The sequence below is a fragment of the Typopeltis vanoorti genome, chromosome 7 (genome assembly GCF_054136105.1).
Source record: "Typopeltis vanoorti isolate ZY-2024b chromosome 7, IOZ_Tvanoo_1.0, whole genome shotgun sequence".
Lineage (NCBI taxonomy): Eukaryota > Metazoa > Arthropoda > Arachnida > Uropygi > Thelyphonidae > Typopeltis > Typopeltis vanoorti.
The window spans coordinates 96,033,929-96,054,364 of record NC_143555.1 but is presented as its reverse complement, the minus strand read 5'-3'; the positions used below and the strand labels follow the sequence as shown (position 1 = coordinate 96,054,364).

Here is a 20,436-nt window from a genome sequence, read left to right as displayed (position 1 = left end):
CATTTCTGGTCGAATATCATCTACTCCTGCTGCCTTTCCACATTTTAAGCCTTTGATGGCTTTTTCTACTTCAAGTATGGATATGTATTCCTGACTGCATGCCTGGTCAGTGTCCTAACTGCTAAATAAAACAAGCAGTGATGACTGCTTGTTTTATTTAGCAGTTTTTCAAAGTAATTACTCCATACTTCAAGGATATCTTTTTCTTCCATTTTCATGTCACCTTTATTATCTCTAACTCCTTTTACAGCACTCTTTCCTCCATTTCTAAGCTTCTTCAACAACCTCCAGAATATCTTACCGCTTCTTGATATTTATTTTCTATATTCCTGTCAAAGTCCTCCCATGGCTTTTGTTTAGCTAGTTTTACACAGTGTTTAGCATTCTTGCATTTGTCTCTGTATTCTCTAAGAGCACAAGCCGACTTATTTGCCAGGAACTTTTGATATGCTTTCTTCTTTTCCTTCACTGCCTCTTTAACTTCCTGTGTCCACAATGGAGTTCTAATTTTTCTATCCTTGCAGACAACTTCACCACATGCCTCTCTAGCTGAATCAATCAGGGCTTTCTTCAAGACTTGCCACTGAATCTCCAAGGTTTGATTCCTGTTCTCAAACTCCTTCATTTTTTCTTCAATAATCTTTGTGTATTTTAGTCTACAGTTCACATCTGAGAGCTGCTGAACTTTTATTCGCTTTAAAACTTTCTTACATGTTATTATTTTCAATATGAAATTCAAATTTATCCTGCTCAAGACTAAATAGTGATCGCTTCCAATTTCAAATCCTCTGTATACTCTGGTGTCCTGTATCAGGGAGAAAACATCACTATCAACAATAACATAGTCAATGAGACTTTTCTTATTCCTTGCCTCTTCTCTCCATGTGAATTTGTGCATATTTTTATGTTGGAACATGGTGTTAGTAATAACCAGTCCATTTCCCTGAGCAGAAATTCAACAGATATTTGCCATTATTATTAGCTTTGCTCTTTTCTCCAAATTTTCCCAAAATATTTTTGTATGTCTGACAATCATTTCCTTCTCTACTATTTAGATTCCCAACAAAGACCAACTTTTACTTTTTCATTGTGTCAGTTGCTTTTTCTAAAGCCTCAAAAAATTCCTCCACTTCTACCTTAGTGGAACCTTCTGTGGGACCATAGGCACAAATAAGTCTCATTGTCCAGTTCCCCATTCTCATATTTGCCCACATTACTCTACTTGAGACTGACTGCCATTCAAGAAGATTAGCCTTGTATTTTCTGTTGAATACTATGGCTACTGCTTCTTTTCCTTGATTGTCATTGCCTAAATATAACATTTTGTATTTATTGCTCAGAAATATCTCACCAGTTTTTGTCTTTTTTGTTTCAGTCACCCCTATTATGCCGATCTGGTACTTATCTAATTCCTCAGCTAGCTCCATTTCTTTGCCATTCAGGCTTCTTATGTTGATAGTACCGATCTTTAACTCTGGTGATGTTGAGTTGGGATGTGTTTTCAGATTTGTTCCAGTAGCTGACTTTTCACTGTTTGCCCTAGTTCCCTGGCGAAAACAACGGGTGCCTTGTTTAACCGGGCGACGTCCCAGCTGGCATGAAATTTTGTCATATTTGTACCATCATTTTTTTATTTTGGTTTAACCAATAAGAATACAATTTGGTCGGCTAAATCCCAAATTGCCAGCCCATCCTCGTTCGTTCAGTATCCAGATAGATACCCAACAGGGTGCACCACGAGAAGGTGAGGATTGGACATTAGGTTAGAAGCCCTGGTCGGTTCTCCGCATTCCTTTAAAGGCTACGTGGAGGTCTCCTCTCAGTTATACAGCTTATAGAGACAGGCTAGCCATATTAGCAGATTAATAAATGAAAGATAGACAAAGTAAGTACTGACTAGATACTAAGAGAAGGAAACGTCCCCCCACAGACAAGATAGAGGGGATCTACTGAGGTTTGATATAACCTGATGGATAATGCTAAAGAAATAATTACAAAATTAAGGGAAGGGGCTATATCCAGCACTGGATGGAAAGAGGCTAAAGAAGAAAAAGATGGAAGTACATTATACTTGACAAGAAGCCACATTACTGTTTTTGTACACATTTTATTCAATACTAATAAAAGGCAAATATATGGACACTTGGGCAGCACCTATGTCTTTGAAAGCTACGGCAACTTGGGGATTATTATTATTATTTCGGGCGACTCCAGGAGTCCTTAGACTCATCAGGGATGCCAAGGATTGTATTCTCATAAGCTCTCAGGTCAACTTAGAAAATTTTCATAGTTTTTTTTCAAACATTTGGATTTGAAATAATGTTGGATCTAGAAGAAAGAAAAAAGTACATTATACTTGACAAGAAGCCATATTACTGTTTTTGCACACATTTTATTCAAGCATGAGCAAACAATATTTTTAGCAAGATATCTGCTTGTCTTATGATGTCGTCTTATACTTAGATAAAACGTGGATCAAAGCATATATTAGCTCCAAGTATACAAGCTAATTATAATAGCTATGAAAGTTTTGTAAGGTGACAAAGGAGCTTATGAGAATACAATTCTCAGCATCCCCAAGTTGCCTTAGCTTGCACTACTTAAAAGACGTGGGTGTTGCTCAAGAGTCCATATATTTGCCTTTTATTAGTGCATTTTAAAAAACTTAAAACAGCAAAAATGAGAATTTTTGCTGTCTTAAGTTTTTTTTCCTGGTCTATGAAGAAAACAAACCAGTTCAAAACATATGTCAGGCCAGTGAAACCTCAAAATATGCACTAATAAATGGCAAATATATGGACACTTGGCCAACACCCATGTCTTTTAAGTAATGAAAGCTACGGCACCTTGGGGATGCCTAGGATTGTATTCTCATAAGCTCTCAGGTCAACTTGCAAAACTTTCAGTTTCTACAAACATTTGGATTTGAAATAATGTTGGATCTAGTATCCACTTTGCCTATGTAATTTTACATCACCAAAATGAAGCCTTATGGCTTTTTCTTTTAGTAATTAATTATGATAGCTATTTTGTACTGATGGTCATTTATTTTTTTTCCTTTAATTTTAAGTGTGTGTTAATATAATGTTGTAATGAAGTTTAATAATAATCAATAATCAAATTCATGAATATGAAAAGATGCAAAATGTGGGCAGCTATGTTGTGAAAAAGAGCCCTTAAAGCATGAAACGTTAAAATCTAGTTATCTCCAGAAACCAAGTCTTGGTGTTTTTAATTTTTTTTAATACTATAGTAGCTTGAATGAAACACCTATCAATGTATATATATATCTCAGGTGTATATAGCAATAATAATAAATTATATCACTATTTAAATTAATGAGATATTAAATCCCACATTGTTTCAAAACCAAATAAGAAACTCAAAGATTGGAATCAAAGAGTTTCATGCCGAATATAGTAAACTATAAAAGTATCGGCGGATACTAGCATAAGCTAAAGCATGTAGTACAAACTAGGGCAACTCATAGCAAAGGTGGGTAAAGCTCTGATCACTATTCTTAGTATTTCCCATAATGTAAAAATACATCTCCCAGGAGATGTATGATGTTATACATTATGGTGGAAAGTCACTACCCAGACCAGTTTCGACCTTTATTGAGGTCTCATCAGTGAGTAGATAGACCAAATTAATACTGAGAGTATAGCAAAAAGAACTTATATACTCTGCTATAGTGTTATATCGCTGAAATAAAGCCTATTTCGGCAATGTAACATTATAGCTCTTTATTTAAGTAATTTAATGGGTACACCTGTTTGACAACTCATATAGCAGAGTATATAAGTTCTTTTTGCTATACTCTCAGTATTAATTTGGTCTACCTACTCACTGATGAGACCTCAATAAAGGTCGAAACCGGTCTGGGTAGTGACCTTCCACCATAATATATAACATCATACATCTCCTAGGAGATGTGTTTTTACATTATGGGAAATACTAAGAATAGTGATCAGAGCTTTACCCACCTTTGCTATGAGTTGCCCTAGTTTGTACTACATGCTTTAGCGTATGCTAGTATCTGCCGATACTTTTATAGTTTACTATATTCGGCATGAAACTCTTTGATTCCAATCTTTGAGTTTCTTATTCAGTTTTGAAACAATGTGGGATTTAATATCCCCTTAATTTAAATAATGTTACATCGCTGAAATGTAGCCTATTGGCTCTTTATTTAAGTAAATATATCACTTTTTAATATAAAAAATTAGCACAACTTTTAAATAAAATATTTACCTTCATAGTTCCATAACTGTGGAAAGGGCAGTCCCGGTTCACCATTTGGAGCACCAGGCTCATTGAAAAATGGTGCAGTTACTTCTATAATTACACGCTTATTTCCCTCTTCTTGTTTCAAAATAATTTTTACAGGTTCATGATCTACTGGCCTACTATCCCATGTTTTAGTTATTGAGAATTTCATGCTGAAAAAAAAAAAATTATTCATACATAAATTATCTTCTTTCTTGTATATTCATTAAATTACCTATTACCTATGATCAAGTTCAAGGATATTTGGTGAACATCAATCTTTCATAATGCTGTATAAAGATAAGTAATTTTCTTTGAATTTTTGCTAATAATACTGAATTCATTTACTGTATTTATTTGTTTTATAAGTGTGCAAGATAGACCGAGTTAGACTTAAGTAAAGTGTGTTTATTTCCTTAAACTATATATTGTCAACTTGGCATCTAGGCATAGCAGTAAACAATGGTGGCAAAGATGTCTTTGTGGGTGAGCTAAATCTGCATGATTTTGGCCACTGTAAAACTTGTGGGATGCATTTGTCAAAAGTTGAAAGTTTTGTGGAAGGAGAGCAAAACTGGTGAATGAGTGTGTAATAAATGTTTTGAGAGTGAATGCAGAGAGAATAAATTATGCGATAGTAGAGTAGAGAGTATTGATAGAAGATAAGAAAATGTAAATATCAGTGATAATACTTCATAGGACAAAGTGTGAGATTGAAAGGCTGTAGAAACAGAGCAAGAGATTTGTCATACTGAGAACAGATAAAAGCAAGAGGACCAAAGCCAAAAAGAAAATTATATAAGAATAAATGAAAGAAAAAGCATAAGCAGATAATTTTTCATGATGATTCCATGATAAGGGAGTACTTCATGAAAATACTACAAAATCTTGTTTCCCTGTTGTGAAAATTAATATTAGTAATGCTGTCAGATTGCAAAAAGGGAGGGTGAAAGAATTGTTTTGGCTGTAACCAATGACCTAAGATGAAGGAAGATGTGAAAGAGTTACTGAAAGAAGCAAAAAAGAAGAGTGATGAGAGGGTCAGGTTTGGAAATCTGCTGCTATGTTATGATAATGGTAAACTGAGGAGGAAGGCGATAATAGCTAATGAATCAATATGCAGGTTGTAGAAGGAATGATGTAGAGTTTGATGGACCCATGGCCTGAATTTGATGAACAGACACATTTGTACAATACTGATGGATTACACTTAGGTGTCTAGAGAGAGTTTTGTTCACTGAGAGTGGACAAAATATAAATTGGAAGTGCAGTCAGGAAAACTAAAGAAATTATTATTATTATTATTATGACACCTCCTGGGAGTCCAAAGAATCATCGAGGGAGAATGTGCCAACAGCATCGAACAATTGAACCACTTCCAACTACTAACCGCGCTCAAACTTGCTTAACTTTTTGCAAGCCATTAGTAGCACAGGCTCTACCAATCGACCAAGTCCTAGAACAAGTGCAAATCGAGTAATTATTATTGGGGACTTCAACTTCAGAGACATTGATTGGAAGGAGGAAAGATCACATGGCAGGTAGGAAATGGAATTCATGTACTTTTATATGGAATTTATACTGAGAGATAATTACTTGAAAGAGATTGTGATGGAAGGGACTCGGGGTACAAAAGTTTTGGATCTGGTTATAGGATCAGAAGACCTCTCCATTGCCTCCAATTAGGAAAAGTGATCCTGTGGTCTTGACTTGGGAGGTAGCAAAACATGTGGAAATTCCATTTAAAAAGGGATATATGTGAATTACAAGGCAAGTTATTATGATACACTTAGGAGGCAGCTTGAAACAGTACCATGGCATAAAGATCTTCAAGGATGGTCAAGTGCATGGGGGATAGTCAAGGCAGAAGCAATATCACACTGTATCCCAAAGTCAGGAGGGTAAATCGAATAGGAGTTAGATGGATGAGTAGTACCATTAGGCATGAGAGAAAAAATGAAAATGTTGTGGAGAGTATATAAGGAGAAAGGTGACCAGCATGGTAAGGAAGGCAACATCAGATTATGAAAAGAAATTAACCGAGCAGGCAAAAGAAAAAAGCACAAAGTTTTTTCGTTATGTGGCAAGTAAGAGGAAGAACGACTATGGAAGAATAATTTTAATGAGTGCAGACGTAGACAGGTGGACAGAAGCAGATGAAACTGTTGAGCCACTGAGTGACTACTTTGCAAGGATATATCATCTAAGTGAAGATATTGTTATGGCAGAAGTGACAGGGACTGATGTGAAAACAGAGGTTGATGAATTGGAGGTACTTAGGATATGGCAGAATCTAAATGCAAATACAACTGTGGGAATGAATAGGATTTTTGCTCATGTTTTAAGAGAATGTGCAGGAGAACTGGCATTTCTTTGACTGGGCTTTTAATTTAAGTTTTAGCTCTGACAAAGTTCCAAAAAGAGTGGTAGAAGGCCAAAATAATTCCTTTGCATAAAGGAGGATCTAAGTCTGTGGATCTAAATTATAGACCAATTAGTATCTCAGGTGGGTGGTAAAAGTACTGGAAAAGTTGGTCAAAAGAGAATTCAGGGATGGATGGATAAGAATATGACACTCTACGAGGAGCAGCATGGCTATATGAAGGGCCAGTCATTAGTATCTACTAACTTTTTATAATAGTGATAGATGAGTTGAATAAATGGAATAGCAATGGAAGATGTGTATAGAATACCACATACACCATATAAAATGTAACAAATGGGGATGGTTACAAAACTGATGATATGGATAAAACGGTGTCCGATGGATAGATACAAAAAATGTACCAAACGTACAGTAGCAAACAAATTAATCTAAACAAGCTGAATTTTCATGAAGTTTTTGTTTTGGTTTTGTTTCAGTGCACAATAATTTTGCTTTTAGTTCACTATTTTGGTTGAGTGCTGCTTGTTTTAACTGTCTCTACGATGTTTATTAATAGTGTAAAGTTGACATTCGTAGTGTTTTATTCATTTTGTGTAGCTATAAAATGGATATATCTCCAAGTAAGCAATCAAATATATGTACTCTTTATCAGCCCACATCCATGACTCAAAGACAAATTGCCAATGAGCATGGTGTTGGTTTGGGTACTGTTAATGCGATTTTAAAGAGGTTTAGGGAGACAGGTATTTTCCTGACAGAAAAGGAAAATGTGGGTGAGAAAGGAAACTAAAATTACTTAAGATTGTCTACTAGTTAGGAAAAGTAAAATGAATCCAAGATTGTCTGCTGTAGACTTAAATAGAGACTTTGCAGTTAGTGTAGTTAATATTTATGACATGACAGTCCATTGAAGACTGCTGGAAGCAGCAAAGACTACCCACAGACCAAAAAAGAAACAATTGTTGATTAAGGCTATGCAGAAAAAGAGGCTCCCATAGGCAAAAATGTGGACTGTTGAGAACTGGAAGAAGGTCATATTCTCAGATGACAGTCATTTCTTTGTCTAAAGAGAGCAAGTACCTCTTTTGCAAATTAGTGGCTGAGAAGACTTCTCCTGCCCACCTTCAACAAGCTCTTAAACACCCAGCTAAAAAAAAAGATGTTCTGGAGTTGTTTTACACATCACAGTCCAGGATCACTTGTGCCTGTTGACGGTACGATGAAAAGTGACCAATATAAAAATATTGGAAAAAAAGATTGGTCCAACAGATCCAGAAAGACAAAGAACTCTTCTTCCAACAGGATCTTGCTTCATGTCACACTTCAAAAAAGTGAAAGACTCTCCTGACATTAACCCCCAAAAAATTTGTGAGTCATAGTTAAAAAGAGACTTGAAAAATTAAATTGTGGTACAATTTGATTACAAATTGTATGGTTTTGAGATGCAGAAATAAGAAAAATGTGTTCTACATTGGTAGAGTCTATGCCTAAGTGAATTAACGAACTTATTAGGAACAGAGGAGCACATATGAATTATTAGATAAAGTTGGAGTTTAATTTTTGTACTTATTTTCTTGCAATATTAAAATTTTTCTTTAAAATATGTGCTCAGATTAATTTGTTTGATACTGTACAAATGTTCCAAAAAGTAGTGTATGGAGAAGCAGAATCCAGGAGGAGATAGGTAACTGGATCTGCGACACAGGGCTCTGTGCTTAGATCACTGCTGGTTAATTTGTACGTAAAAGATATAGGAAATAATTTAAAGGGAGATCATCAGAACATATGCAAAGTTCGATAGGATAATAGTTAATCAAGTGATGTTGTGAGCTTGCAAAATGATTTAAATAGGCTGACAGTATGGGCAAAACATAATGGATGTTAATTCAATGTGAGAAAGTGTCATGTTATGCATTTTGGGATACAAAAATTACAAGCTGTGTACAACATGGAGGGAACTGTACTCCAGGAAATTAATGAAGCCAGGGATTTGAGGCTAGTAATAGAATTACCATACTTTTGGTAAATTTACATTTTGTAAATTGGATGAACCTTTGTATTTGCCCGTTAGGGGCAAAATAGAATACAATTGATAACTGCAATTTTGACAATCAGAAGTTTCATCCAGAATAATGGCTACAAATGTAGTGCAGCAATTTCTTTTTTTGAAGTGTCTTGTTTTCTTTACATGTTCATTATGATGGGTAACTTCAAATTTTCTTGTTCGTCAACGAGACTGTCAATTCTTTGTTTTTGTCAATTCAATGGGAATCAAACCTAGGAGTGTCCTAGGTTCGATTCCCATTGATGACATGAGGAGCTTAAGGATCTTCCTCAGCCATAGCCAAGTTAGCCGGTCTTGGGTGTGGACAGCAGGTTTTTTCCCGCCTGTTTATCTGGGGTTTTTCATCCCTCAAGCAGACAAACTGGCCCCGTGAACACACATGGATTACTGTCAGGAATACTGACCCAGCCATAGGCCTGATTCATCAGCTATGCCAGTTCCGAGCCCGGATAAAATTTGGGGGATTAAAATGGTGCCGTACCTACCCGTAAAAGGGGATTCACGGCCTTGTATCATCATACGAAACTAACTATAGAGCCGAAGTTTAAAGTACATATTGCTAAAGTAGTCAGGGTAGCTCACAGGATTACTTGGTCATTGAAGAACATACTGACAAGCAGAGATAAATGAATTATCATTCTTCTTTATAAAGACTCGATACGACCACATCATTTGAATCACTGTGCTCAGGTCTGGTCATCTGGGTTTCTTGGCAATGAGGAAGTGGTGGAGAGGATCCAGAGGTGAGTGACAAAGATGGTGAGTGGTCTGTGGAATGTTCCCTGTGAGATAGATTAAGGATTTGTGGACTGCAAAAGTTGGTTGATAGGCGAAAAAAGGGGACCTGATAGAAACATTTAAGTTAAAAGATTTTATAGGATTAACACAGGAAATATTTCATCACTTAAGAGGGATAAAACAAGAGGACAAGACCTCTTGTCTTGCCCCTGATATATAAAGATAAATTCATCCCTGGAAGTTGGGTAAAAATGTGGTTAGCAAAGGCAGAGAACTAGATATTTTGAGTAGTGAATAAATGGAATGGGTTGCCTGAGTCAGTTATGAGTGCTTTGGCTGTTGATAGTTTCAAGGAGATGTACAATGGATAATGTTGATAGTTTGGATCTCTCACAATGAGTCTTTGGATTCCATGGAGGTGCCCATGAAATAATAATAATAAATAGAAATAATCAGAATGGCTCAAAATCACAATAATTCTCAAATAAAAAAAAAATCACAATAAAAATCTCAAAATCACATAACTTGAAATTTTTTTCTTGACAGCATCATAATTTCTTGATATGTATCCTGGATGTATATAATATTATGATAATACAACACAAATAATTTTCAATAATTTTCTTTCACATTATAATCTGTTATTTGCTGAGGCTCCAACATGTCAAACCATACATTTTGGTTTTTCAGGAGATTAATTGCATCAATCCACCTAGACTTCTATTTTTCCTGTCATCAAAGCTTGTTTTGCTAACCCTCCCATGTGACGAGTCCTTGGAGGTGGCATATTAATATATTTTTTTAGGAAGGTGCAAAACAGTTCACTATGCTGCTGGCCTGGATTGAATGATTCTTGCAATGGGGAATCCCAAAGGAGTGGAAAGAGAGCAAAATAGGACCAATGCATAAAAGTAGTGATAAGTGTTTCCATTAAGGTATTGGAGAACTTGTTAGGAATGGAATATAGGATTGCGCTGATAGGATTTTTAATGAGTCTACAAAAGGTGGTTATAGACATCAGTGAGACCTGGTTGACAGAAAATGATATAGTTATAGGGATATTTTTAGAAACAAAGGGGTTGAGTTTATTGCTTTATTGAATACGATGTGGCCTAAGATTGTTAGCATTAGTGAAACCTGGCTATCAGAATCAGATATGGTAAGTGGGATTGAGTGTAATGGGTATACTATTTTTAGGAATGACAGAAGAGATAAGAAGGGAGGAGTACTACTAATGATATCAGATGACTTAAGTCCAGTTAGGGTAGAAATACAATAAAACAATGATGGTAACAATGTCCCATGTAGCTGTGAGTTCGAAGTGACACTATCTGGTGTGAAGTGGAGGTTAACAGAATGAAATATATGGTTGGGTGTTGATATAGAGATGGCGGCTCAGTTGCAGAGGACAAAGAAATGAATCGCTTTTTCAGTACCAAATGAATGATCATTATGGGTGACTTTAATTTTCCAAACATTGATTGTGTAGAAGAGAAACCTCATGATAAGAAAGAAGAGAACTTTATTGAATTGTTGCAAGACAACTTTCTCAAGCAGCATGTGAAAGAAGGAACTCGAGATCAAAGAGTGTTGGATTTGCTCATAGCATCAGAAGGGGTCTCTGTCAAGAATATAGCTATTTTACCACCAATTGATGACAGTGATCATGCTGTTCTTTCTTGGGAAGTATCTAATTATATTGATGCTCTGATTAAAACAGGTTACATGCTGAACTACAAAGCTGGAAATTATGATCAACTTAGGAGAATACTATCTTAGGTCCCATGGTATCAGTTACTGAATGGGAAAAATGTCAGCAATGCATGGGAATCTTTGAAAAAGTGCTTAAATGAGGCGGCATCTGAACGTATCCCTAGTGTTCGAAAAATAAATAGGTTGGGAGTGAAATGAATGTGAAACCTTATTAAGCAGGAGATCCACATGAAGAATATGATGTGGAAAGAGTATTGTGAGAATAACAGTGAGAGGAGTTATGAAATATATAAAGATCAAGGCAGAAAAGTAACAAGTGTTATGCGAAAAGCTAAATCACAGTATGAAAATAAATTGGCCATGCAAGCTAAAGGCAATCGAAAAGAATTTTAATGTTATGCTGCAAGCAAAAGAAAGAATGAATGTGAAAGAATAACTTTATTGAATGCAGATGGTACTCGAGTGTCAGAAGCTAATGAGATTGTTCAGTTAATGAGTTCTCACTTTGCTAAGATATATCAACCAGGTGTATGTAACATTATGCACAGTGCTTCTGCTACATTGGCTGAAGAGTTAGAGGTTCACGAAAATGAGGTTGAAGAGCTGTTGCATAACCTGGATAAGAATTTGTCTGTTTGCTAAAGGAATGTTCAGCCGAATTGGCTAGGCCTTTCACATATTTGTATAACTTGAGTCTCAGCTCAGAAATGATACCACAGGAATGCATGATGGTTCCATTATACAAGGGTGGTGCAAAAACTGATGTGTCTAACTACCGACTTACCAGTATCTCTGATGTGGTAATGAAGATTTTAGAGAAGTTGGTAAGAACTCATGCCAGGAGCAACATGGGTTTACTAAAGGAAGGTCATGTTTTAGCAATTTGCTCATATTTTATAACAATGTTACAGCCGAGTTGGATAAAGGAAATGGATACACTATGATAATGTTGGATTTTTCTAAGGCATTTGATAGGATACTACACGAAAGGCTGTTGCATAAACTGGAGAATATGGGATTGGAATATAAACTCTTGGCTTGGATCAGGAGATGGTTGATTGACAGACATCAAAAAGTGGTATACAATGGTGAATTTGCCAGATTTAAGGAGACCAGTGGTGTACCTCAGGGTTCAGTCTTTGGGCCATTATTGTTCAATCTCTACATTAATGACATCAGGCAGGGGTCTAACATCAGATGTGCAATTGTTTGTCGATGATGTGAAGATAAGCAGGGCAATCAGGGAGGATGCTACTGATATTCAGCTGTTACAAAATGATTTGAATGGGCTGGAATTTTGGGCAAATGAAAATGGCTCTCAGTTTAATGTTAGTAAGTGTAAAGTTATGCACTTTGGCATGATTAGGGTTCTAGCAGCATATTATATCAGTGGGGTTACATTACAAGAAACTGAGGAGGCAAAGGGTCTTGGCGTATTGGTGGATAAGAATTTGAAGTTCAAAGGTCACATAGCAAAAATTGCAAGTAGAACTCAGAGGATAATTGCAATGTTGAAGCAAACCTTGACATGTAAGGATAAGGAAGTCATTTTGCCTCCTTATAAGGCTTTGATAAAACCAAACTTGGATTACTGTGTGCAGATTTAGTCTCCTGGGTTCCAAGGGGATAAAGAAGCTGTGGAAAGGGTGCAAAGAAGAGTTGCAAAGATTATATCCGAATTATGGGATTTAGATTATGAAGACAGATTGCGAGTATGTGGATTGCAGAATCTGATTAACAGGAGAAATAGGGGTGATATGATAGAGGTCTATAAACTTTTGAATGGGTGTTATAGGATATCATCTGGTCAAATTTTTCATTATATGGAATGTGCGGAGAGAACATGGGGGCATCCATGGAAGTTAAATTTATTTGCAGTCAACAAAGAGGTAAGAACTAGGTTTTTTTCTCCCAGAGAGCAGTGAGTGAATGGAATAGCTTGCCTTTAAGGGTATTGAATGCATCTAGTGTGAATGAATTTAAGGGAAAGTATGACAGCTAATTTGGGTGATTTATAGCCTCCCTCGATGAGTTCTTGACCCCCTGGAGGTCTCAAATAATAATAATAATAATAATAATGTAAATGGTATTGTATTTTTATGGAGGATAGAGGGAATGGGATGGAGGTGGGCTATTGCTCATGATAGCTGAAGAATTACAACCAACAAAATTAGAAATTAAAGAGGATTTTAGGTCTGGGAGAGATGGTTCAGTTGAGGAGGTCGGGTGTGAGACAGATGCCACTAGGACAAAATATATTGTTGGTTGCTGCTATAGACTTGGGGTCCACAAGATGTAGATGCCATGTATTGGCAGATTAGCACATTGAGTGCAGCCAAACAATTATTATGGGAGATGTCAATTATGGGGACATAGATTGGAGGGAGGAAAGGAGGCATGACAGGATGGAAGTGGAATTTATACAATTGCTAAGGGATAATTACCTGAAACAATGTGTTATAGAGGAAACTACAGGTTTGAGAGTGCTAGATCTGGTAATAGCATCAGAAGATATATCCGTATCCAAGGAAACACTCAGCCTTTAATTGGTGAGAGTGACCATGCAGTCGTGTTCTGGGAAGTTTCTAAACATGTGGAATTTTTTGTCAAGAAAGGGTTATGTTGAACTATAAAGCTGGTAATTATGACAGACTTAGGATGAATCTTGGAACAATGCCATGGCTTGAAAAGCTACAAGAAAAGAAAGTTAGTAGTACATGGGAAGTGGTCAGAGACTGTTTGAGAGAAACGGTATTGGACTGCAAGGTCAGGAGAATAAATAAAACGGGGATTAAGGGATGAGTAGAGATATAAAGCAGGAGCTGCAAAAAAAAAGAAAAGAAAACACTGGAACGAATACAAGGAAAAAGGTGATCAGCATACTCATGAGCAGTACAAAGTACAAGCAAGAAGGATGACTAGTTTGGTAAGAAAGCCCAAATCAGATTATGAGAGAAAATTAGCTAAGCAGGCCAAAGTAAATCCAAGAGTATTTTTTTATTATGCAGCAAGTTAAAGAAAAACTACTAGGCTGGATAACTTTAATCAATGCTGATGGTAGGGTAACAGAGGTAAAGAATTTGCTGAGTGATCATTTTGCAAAGGTGTATCATTCAGAGATCTTGCAGGTGCTGATGAGACAGAGATGCATGCCAAAACTGAGGTAGATAAACAGAAGGTGTTTAGCATATTGAAAAATATCAATGTTAATACAACAGTGGGACTGAATAGCACGTCAGTTCATGTACTTTGTGAATGCAAAATAAGTGGCATTTGCTCTGATGAGTTCAATATAAATCGCAGCTCTGGCAAGGTTCCAATTGAGTGGAAAGACACTAAGATAGCAAACTACAGACCAATTAATATATCAGGAGTGGTTGTTAAAGCATTGGAAAAGTTTGTGAAAGGGAAAATACAAAAGTGTGTGAATAGGGATGCAACGCCCTAGAGTAAGAAGCACGGCTTTGTAAAGGGTAGGTCCTGTCTTAGTAATTTATTCACATTTTATAATAAAGTAATAGTGGAACTTTATAAAAGAAATACTACAGCATGATACTACTGGACTTGGCAAAAGCATCTGACAGAATATCACACAGAAAACTATTACAAAGTTGGAGCAAATGGGAATGAATATGAAGCTAGTAGCGTGGATAGCAAAGCAGCTGACAGACACCAGAGAGTAATGAGGGTGACTAGTGGAGTACCAGAGGGTTCTATGCTAGGGCCACTACTCTTTAATTTGTATATCAATGATATAGGGAAATATTCAAGGGAGAATATTCAGTTGTTTGCTGATGATGCAAAACTGAGGAGGGTAATAGTAAATAAAGGTAATGCAGATATCCTGAAGGATGATTTAAATAAATTGGCATTGTGGACAAAGGATAATGGTTGCAATTTAATCTTGCAAAATGTAAGGTGAGTTGAAAAGGTTACATACTGTATTTCACATTGATGGTACTAGATTGCAGGAAATTGATGAGGCTAGCAAAAATCACGTAAAAAAATCTTTTTACGTGAGATTTTCCGTCATTAATTTTGTATTTATATGTCTACTCACGGTATTCCCTTACTAAGAGTTATGAGGCTAGCAACTTGGGGATAATGGTGGGAAGAGAGTTGAAGGTCACAGGGCATATTGCAAAAGTTGGTAAAATAGCTCAAAGGATTACTTGGATGTTGAAAAACATACTAAAAAGTAAAGATAACAACGTTATTATCCCTCTTTATAAGGCTATGATTTGGCCACATCTTGACTACTGTGCACACATTTGCTCACCTACATTTCTTGGGGGATGAGGATCAGGTAGAGAGAGAGGATTAAGTGACCAAGCTGGTGACAGGTCTGCAGAATGCTCCCTATGAGAATAGATTGAAGGTGTATGGATACAAAGTTTAGTTGATAGGCAGAAAAGAGGGAACATGATATAAACTTAAAAGATATTAAAGGGATTTTATAAAATTAATGCAAACGAAATTTTTCAATATTACTTTATTATTATGTGACACATCCAGGGAATCCAAAGACTCATCGAGGGAGAGTGTGCCAACAGCTTCTAACGATTGATCCCCTTCCAACTACTAACCGCGCTATGACAAATAGTCAGAGAACTAGGGGTGATTAATGGAAGTTGTGTGTGCGTGTGGTAGTTGAGTGTGGTTAGTAAGGGTATGGAGACTAGGTTAGTAAGGGCATGGGGAGTGGTAAACAAGTAGAATGGATTGCCAGAGTTAGTTGTGTGTGCTCTGACAGTGAATGAGTTTGTGGAGAGGTATGATAGGTTTTGTGTGTATAATCATTAGTGTGGGTCTCTAACGATGAGTCTCTCGACTCCATGGAGATACTGTATAATAATAATAAATATTCAGTTGTGTGTTGATGATGAAAAGTTGGGGCAAGTTATATGGCATTACACTGACCAATGTCAAGTCTCTTCATGAAGATTTAAACACACACACAGACTACCATGATCTATTATCTGTGATGAGGAAACTCTGAGTGAGATAATACAGGACTCAGAATTTTAGTTATTGAAAGAGGAAGCTGGGGAGATGTAAATTGCAGGGTTCAGGAATTGAAGGAAGAAGTGAGGAGTAAATTTTGTACATAAAAAGTGGAGAGATGGAATGTATTGCCAGAATGTGAATGCAGGGCAATTTTCTTAGAGTATATGTTGACCTGAGGTAAGCACTATTTTGCCACACCTAAATTCAAGAAAATATGTAAAATTAAAAACAATGTTTTTATGGTTGAGATACAATTTTGTCAGGTGTTGCAGTCTTCCAAACTTGCCACTGCCTTAGTTACTTAGGGTGTTCCAACAGTCCTTAGTGAATGCTTGAGAATGTGAATGGTTGAGTGAGGTTTCTCAATGAGTCTTCTGAGTTTGTGGAGGTTTATTAATATTAATAATTATTAATGATTATAAATAACAACTTGCCAGGGCACTAACTGCTGCTCAAGTAACATGGTGATGTGGACTACTGCTGATAATTTAAATAAATCATGCAATTATTATTATTATTTGAGGAAAGAAAAAATTGAATTCCCTCTTGAAACTCAACTTCTTATGAAGAATAATGCCAACATCAAGGTATTTTATCTTATGGCCCAAGCTTCAGGATATCCTTGAAAGTTATGTTTCCAACGAATATGACATAAATGCCAAAGATGAATGCTCAAAAAAACTCTCAGACTTTGAGAATCTATGAAAATACAATTCCCATTTTATCTACTCATCTACTGTTGGACACTAACAGCAAAAACAATTAAAAAAAGCAAATAATGATGAAAAAAAATTACAATTAAAACAAAAGGATAAAATTAAAAAACAAAAAAAAATGACTTTTCAGAAGTATGTAATACATCTAAAAAAAGTATCATGTATAATCTTTTATGGTATTACTTTACTAAAGCTACTACTATCTGATAAGTGAGAAATAAAATTATTTTACCTACAGCTGACTGACATTAACAGATGTAATGTGATCAGTTGGTTTACATTACGTTTGCAAAAGTGTGTCTTTTTGATGTTCAGAATGGTTGCGAAAGGGGCAGAGATATACATTTTTAGTGGTTTTAGTAGAATTTTTGCAAATGGGGTTTGTATTGTTCGCATGTATTTTTATTATGCTGGTCCCATACAGTAGAGGTTGGTTGGTCAACCTGTAATATATTATTATTAGTAGTAGTACACGACATCTCCAAGGAGTCCAAAGACTCATCAGGGGAGGGCATCCACTCTACAGCTCTCCATCTCCACCACCTACAGCAAATTGCAACTACCATCATCATCTACACCAATGCCACCTACTGTTTACCACCACTAATATTTTTTGTTTGCTATTTTGAATAGCAAACTGTGCAGAATAGAGTGCCCACTCACAATCAGTGCTTGGACTCAATCCAAGTGTCATGTAATAATACAATAATAAATTAAAATGCAGTTTGAGTACTGGTTTACGTTCATACAAAAATAGCATACACGTGTTTTATTTATTTTTTTTTTTTATGGGCACACTTTCATACATACACAATAAATCATTATTTTTAAAAAATTACAACGGTCGAGGTATAGTATTTTTTTTTTTTTTAAAAAAATAAGCTAAACTTTTACTTTCCATAAGAGTAAACATAATTTTGAAATTAAAAAAAAAAAAAAATTGCATTTTACACAGTTCCATTTTAATTTGAGGGTGGCCAATGAATAGAATGGGTTGCAGAGCTTCACTGGTGATAGAATTCAAACCGAAATATGATAGATATTGTGCAAATGAGAATTCAGACTTTTAGTGGACCTTTCCTGATGTCTACAGACACCATGGCGATGTCAATGTAATATTAATAATAATAATTATTATTATTATTATTTCAGGCAACTCCAAGGAGTCGACAGACTCATCGAGGGAGGCCCTAACATCATGTCAAGAACAACTATTCGACATTCATACAGTATCTATCATACCTTGCCTTGAACTCATTCATGGTCATAGCACCCACAACAGACTCTGGCAGCTTATTCCACTCATTCACCACTCTCCAAGTAAAAAACCTGGCTCTAACACCCTTCTAACAACATTCTTGCCTAGCTTCCATGTATGGCTAACAACATTCTTGCCTAGCTTCCATGTATGGCCCCTAGTCCTCCCACCACTAGTCCTATTCTAAAATATATCTTCTAGATTAATCCTATAGAAACCCTTCAGTAATTTGAATGTCTCAATCATATCACCCCTTTTCTGCCTATCAACCAATTTTTGCAACCCACAAATCCTCAACCTGTTCTCATAAGGTTCATTCCACAGACCTGCTATCATCTTGGTCACTGGTCTCTCCTCTCCTCTCCACCTCCTTCCCATCAAGAAGAAACCCTGGCACCCATATCTGGGCACAGTAGTCTAGACAGGGTCTTATCAAGGCTCGATACAGAGGAACAATAACTTGTTTGTCTCTGCTTGTTAAAGTATTTTTCAGCAACCAAGTGATTTGATGAGCTGATTTGGCCACTTTTGCAATGTGCCCCCTAAACTTCAACTCACGATCCACCAACACTCCCAAATCCCTGGCCTCATCAATCTCCTGGAGTACGGTTCCACCAATGTGATATACTGCTGTTAATCTTTTCACGCCAAAATGCATAACCTTACACTTTGCCACATTAAATTGACATCCATTTTCCCTAGCCAGTCCTCCAAACTATCCAAATTATCCTGCAAAATTTTGACATCCTGTGCACTCACAATTGCTCTACCCAACTCTGCATCATCAGCAAGTTAATGAACAAATTGAAAAGTAGTGGTCCAAGAACAGAACCCTGCAGCACACCACTAGTCACAAGCCATCTTTTGGACTCCACTCCTGAATAAACCACTCTCTGGTATCTCTCCATCAACCACCCTCCTATCCATCTCAGCGACCTTATATCCATCCCCATCTGCTCCAGTTTACTAATTAGAGTTCGATGTGGTATCCTCTCAAAGGCCTTTGCAAGGTCCAGTAGAATCACTGTAAACCCATTACCCTTATTCAGTTCAGCCGTCACTGTGTTATAAAACGTGAGCAAGTTACTGAGGCATGATTACAAATCGGCCCTTCAGAACACACGCAATTTACAGACAAAAATTACTAGTTGTGGTGGTGTTGGAGGTGGGCGGTAGATGGCGTTGATTCGTAGTAGAGGTAAGGTGTAGAGACAGTTGAAGATGTCCTCCCGCGATGAGTCTTCAGACTCCTTGGAGGTATCAGGAATAATAATAATAATAATAATAATAATGATCTACCCTTCACAAAACCATGTTGTCCCCCATACAGTATCCCATTTTCATCTATCCAATCCTGTATTCTTCTCTTGACTAATTTCTCCAAGACCTTGACAACGATTCCTGATATGCTAATCGGTCGGTAATTTACAACGGCAGTCTTGGAACCTCCTTTATGCAGTGGAACTATTTTCCCCTTTTTCCACCCTCTCGGGACTAACCCAGACCCGAAACTCAAATTAAACAAAATGGTCAAGGGTACTGACAATACTTTACTGCTTCTGTTTATTAATTATTATTAATAAATAAATTTTTAGGATGCTCCTTCTTATAAATATAAAAATACAGAAAAATACACACTCAATAAGCATATAAACAGATTAATCGATTTAATAAATTGCACTGGATAAAAAATTTACTCCATATCTTCTACCAAAAAAATAAATAAATAAATATAAACCTTCAAACGACTTTTATCCTCAAAATGGAGTTATTTAGCAACAAAATATATACAGCTAAATAACAAGTATTTGCTAAACTACTTGCCGGGAGCACGTGAATTGTTTACAAGCGCGTTCGCCCTCTTTTAGCGAAAATATTCAGAATTCATAAATTTTAATAACAATTATTAATGCAGTATTACCATTGTTATTATTATTATTATTATTATTACTATTCTTCTAAAACAAATGTGCTATATTTTCCTTATTAAAGTTCGCAGTAATGTGAAAAATAATAATAAAAATTTAAAAAAAAAAGATAACATGCTCACCCCCATGGAGTCCGTAGGTTCATCGTTACAGGTCCATTACATGAACATTACCCATCGATACCTGTACAATACCTGTAATAATATATTGCCCTCCTCACTACGAAAAACCAAAAAAAAAAAAAAAAGGATATCAATCAAATCGCAGAAAGCTGAACACTACTGTCTATAAGGGTAAAGCATGCTTTTAATCCCTGCTATCTGATAGGTTACTATGTAGGGAAAAATTTATGAGCT

At 36.2% G+C, this 20,436-nt stretch overlaps 1 protein-coding gene across 3 annotated transcripts in view; it reads right to left on the bottom strand.

The window, feature by feature from the left end:
- The window catches only part of LOC150104883 (UPF0462 protein C4orf33 homolog), a 150,497-nt gene that overhangs the window by 63,389 nt on the left and 66,672 nt on the right, over positions 1-20,436 (bottom strand). For 2 of the 3 annotated variants that reach the window (XM_090395392.1, XM_090395391.1), the window contains exon 3: positions 4,255-4,442. In XM_090395392.1, coding sequence (XP_090251518.1) covers positions 4,255-4,441 — 187 coding nt within the window. In that variant the 5' untranslated portion in view covers position 4,442. Of the gene's footprint in view, positions 1-4,254; positions 4,443-19,890; positions 19,979-20,436 lie in introns of those variants that run through there. The other variant, XM_090395394.1, reaches the window with a different exon arrangement.